The sequence below is a fragment of the Oryzias melastigma genome, linkage group LG8 (assembly GCF_002922805.2).
Source record: "Oryzias melastigma strain HK-1 linkage group LG8, ASM292280v2, whole genome shotgun sequence".
NCBI classification, from domain to species: Eukaryota; Metazoa; Chordata; class Actinopteri; order Beloniformes; family Adrianichthyidae; genus Oryzias; species Oryzias melastigma.
Window position 1 is genome coordinate 3418293 of NC_050519.1, and position 3292 is coordinate 3421584.

At 35.5% G+C, this 3292-nt stretch overlaps 1 protein-coding gene across 5 annotated transcripts in view; it reads right to left on the bottom strand.

The window, feature by feature from the left end:
- LOC112146583 (glycine-rich cell wall structural protein) overlaps nt 1-3292 on the bottom strand; it is a 30838-nt gene that overhangs the window by 13802 nt on the left and 13744 nt on the right. For all 5 annotated transcript variants that reach the window (XM_036213132.1, XM_036213131.1, XM_036213133.1 and 2 more), the window contains 7 exons: nt 1781-1828; nt 1618-1644; nt 1431-1508; nt 1322-1354; nt 1154-1237; nt 1003-1086; nt 668-697 (listed from right to left, as the gene is read on the bottom strand). In XM_036213132.1, coding sequence (XP_036069025.1) covers nt 668-697; nt 1003-1086; nt 1154-1237; nt 1322-1354; nt 1431-1508; nt 1618-1644; nt 1781-1828 — 384 coding nt within the window. The remainder of the gene's footprint in view (nt 1-667; nt 698-1002; nt 1087-1153; nt 1238-1321; nt 1355-1430; nt 1509-1617; nt 1645-1780; nt 1829-3292) is intronic.

Sequence of the window (3292 nt, forward strand, 5' to 3'; positions counted from 1 at the left end):
ACATGCAAACTCCACACAGAAAGGTCCCAGCCGGGATTCGAACCGGGGCCTTCTTCGCTGTGAGGCAAGAGCGCTAACCACTGCGCCACCGTGCAGCCCGTTTTCAAAATTGAGAATACAAAAGTAAGTTCAAAAGTAGAGAAAACTGAGTTTTAGGCCCTTAAAGGGTTAAAAATAAACAAAATTTAGCGTGTGATTTGGCAAATACTGCAACAAAAATAATTAATCGCGATTAATTTTTCCAGATGTGCGATTAATTAGTTATTTTTTTAATCGATTCCCTGTCCTATTATAAAAGCATTCCCAACTTCAGAAAATAATTTGGATCTTGAGGTTTAACTTTTCTGTGATTCAGACAAAAAAAAGACAAAAAATAATAATTTTCCTTAAAAAAATGTCACTGTTTAAGTAAGAATTACATTTAAAAATAATAGAAAATAATTCTAAAATGAAGTCTAAATTATTCCAAAGTGAACTAAAACTGAGGAAATTTCTATTGCTAGAAGGTTTTTCTTACATTTTTAAACTTTTTTAGAAAAAATGTGATTTAAAACAGTCCATTTATAATTATTTCACAAGTCACTTTTCACTGATTTAAATGCCTTGTTCCTGCTGGAGCAAAGAAACAGACAAAAAGAAAAGATTGCAAAGAAGGAACAGTTTGTACCTGGAAGAGCGCCCATGCCGGCGCCATATCCTGCATGGAAACAGTCACAAAAACACAAAGTTTGAGGTTTATTTTAAGTATAACTACACACAGTTTCCAACAGTCTGATGGAAAAGTAATAAAATGTTCTGTTTTAATCTAACAAAAGGTGTCAAAGAGGCTCTGTGCAGCTAAAGTCACAGCACTGCATGATGGGAAGGATGTGAGGAAATGACTAGCATGCAAACTAAAAGATGTTACTTCTGAAATTAAGCAAATATCCATGCATTCCTGGTAGCATTTAGTCTAAAATAATGTAATTTAAATATTAAATACTAAATATTTCAAAGGCTTACCGCGTTTCCCTCCCTGACCCAAACCTAATCCCAATCCGTTAGCAAATCCAGGTGCCAGACCCATTCCTGTTCCCAGACTGGCTCCTGCAAACACAGACAAGAATGTCATTTCTCAGTATAAATAACCATCAGTGACGGTTCGATGAATTACCGTAGGCTCCCTGGGCTCCATATCCTCCATATGCACCTGGCTTTATCCCGCCTCTTCCTCCTAACCCAAGATTCCTGTATCCTCCTTCCAAGGAGCAGAGCAGCAAACTCTTAGGAGCGTTTCTCGGAACGAAAGTAAAGATTTTGGAAAAACTGCAACACATCTTACCTGCACCAAGGTGAGCTGCAGGGTAGCGCCCAACTGAGGTTCAAAACACGAGAAAAACGTCAGAGAAGAGCTTCAGAAACCAGGAGGAGTTAAAAAAAAATTAACTTACTTCCCGTCTTCATTGCTTTGGTTCCATATCTGTTGCCGAGTGCTCCGAGTGCTCCGAGTGCTCCGAGTCCTCCAGTCACTGAGCAGAAACAAGGAATGAATCCTCACACAAAACAGCACCAGATTCATGACAAATTATCCCCAAATGCAAACATCAGTGCAGGAAGGAGCATCAAACAAAGACTCACTTCCAGGTTTCACTCCAATGCCGACACCTGAAGGCAAAAACAGTCCCAGAAATGAAAAAGAACAAATTTTAAGTCACATCTTAGCAGAAAATTGACTTTTTCTTTTTATTTTAAACGGAAACAACCATAAAATGAGAAATAATCACTTTGAAAAAGAGTTTACCTCGAGCTGCCAGGGCTCTCCCGTAAGCCACACTTTGAGGCTTCACTCCTGCAATCATGATCATTTTTATTATTCAGACAAAAAAAAGGCAAGAAAAATGATATTTTCTCCAGAAATGTCACTAGTTAAGTAAGAATTGCATTTAAAAAATGGAAAACAATTCTAAAATACAGTCTAAATCATTCCAAAGTGAACTAAAACTGAGGAAAGTTCTTAGATTTCTTCACATTTTTTGAAAAATATGAATCAAAATTTTTTAACTATTTCACAAATGAATTGAATTGCTTTAATGTCTTCTCCCTGCAGGAGCAGAGAAACAGACATCTATTGATGCAGATCAGACGCGGAGGCCGTCACTTTTCCTCGCAGTGGCTTGTCACATTTGACCTGCAGCTGCTATTTTTTTTCATAGCATCCTTTGATTCGGTGAGATTACAGCTTGGAAGCATTAAGTTGTTGATGTGGAAGCCAAAATCTGGAGGAGAGCAGCATCTCATCCTCCCTCGGTCTCACAGACATGAAATCTAACAGGTACGTGAGGCCGACTCATTTGAAATACCGGCGGACTGCACGTCCTTGACGAATTCATTTTATTAGACTTTATTAAAAGAAGATATCAAGTTTTTCAGTTTTAATTTAAAACATTAAAAAAAAGAAAAAAAGAAGCATACTACTTATGTTTTACATATATATAAGTTCATGTATTTAACTCATATATTCAAGGTAAAATATATTAAATTCCACGTGTCAAAGTCAAGGCCCGGGGGCCTGATCCGGCCCTCCAGATCATTTTATTTTATTTTATTATTAATGTTAACTGTACAAATAGGAACTAAACCGATAAACTTGAAACTTGAATGGCTCGATGTTACCGTGCACTTATTTCTAACTTGTATAATTTTGACAAAGTATATTTTTATGGAGAGTAAAATATTGAAAGTTATGTATGGTTTAAGTTGATTTATTCTGGAATAATATTTCTGCCTTTTTATTATTCATAATTATTTTAAAAAGTTACTGTTTTCAAGTTCAAAAGATTGGCATTCTGATAGTTTTTTGGACTATTTTGGCATTTACTAAGATTTTTAGGCTAATTTGGAGTTTAGCTATTATTTCATCTACATGCTAGCTGTTTTGGTTAATTTAATCTTTCTTTTTAGGCTGTTTTGGTGCTAGTCGTTTTTGGCTAATTTAGGCTTTTTTTTTTGCTTTTTAGGCTATTTTGAAGTTTAGCTATTTTTACAGTTACATGCTAGCTGTTTTGGCTAACAGCTTTTCTTCTTCTTCTTGTTTTAAGGCTAATTTGGCATTTAGCTAATATTTAGCAACATGCTAGCTGTTTTAGTCAAATGTGTGATTTATTTCTGTTTTTTCAGGCTTATTTGACATTTAGCTAATATTTCATCTGCATGCTAGCTGTTTTGGCTAATTTAGGATTTTTTTTCATCTTTTTTAGGCTAATTTGGAGTTTAGCTAATATATCAGGTGCATGCTAGCTATTTTGGCAAATAG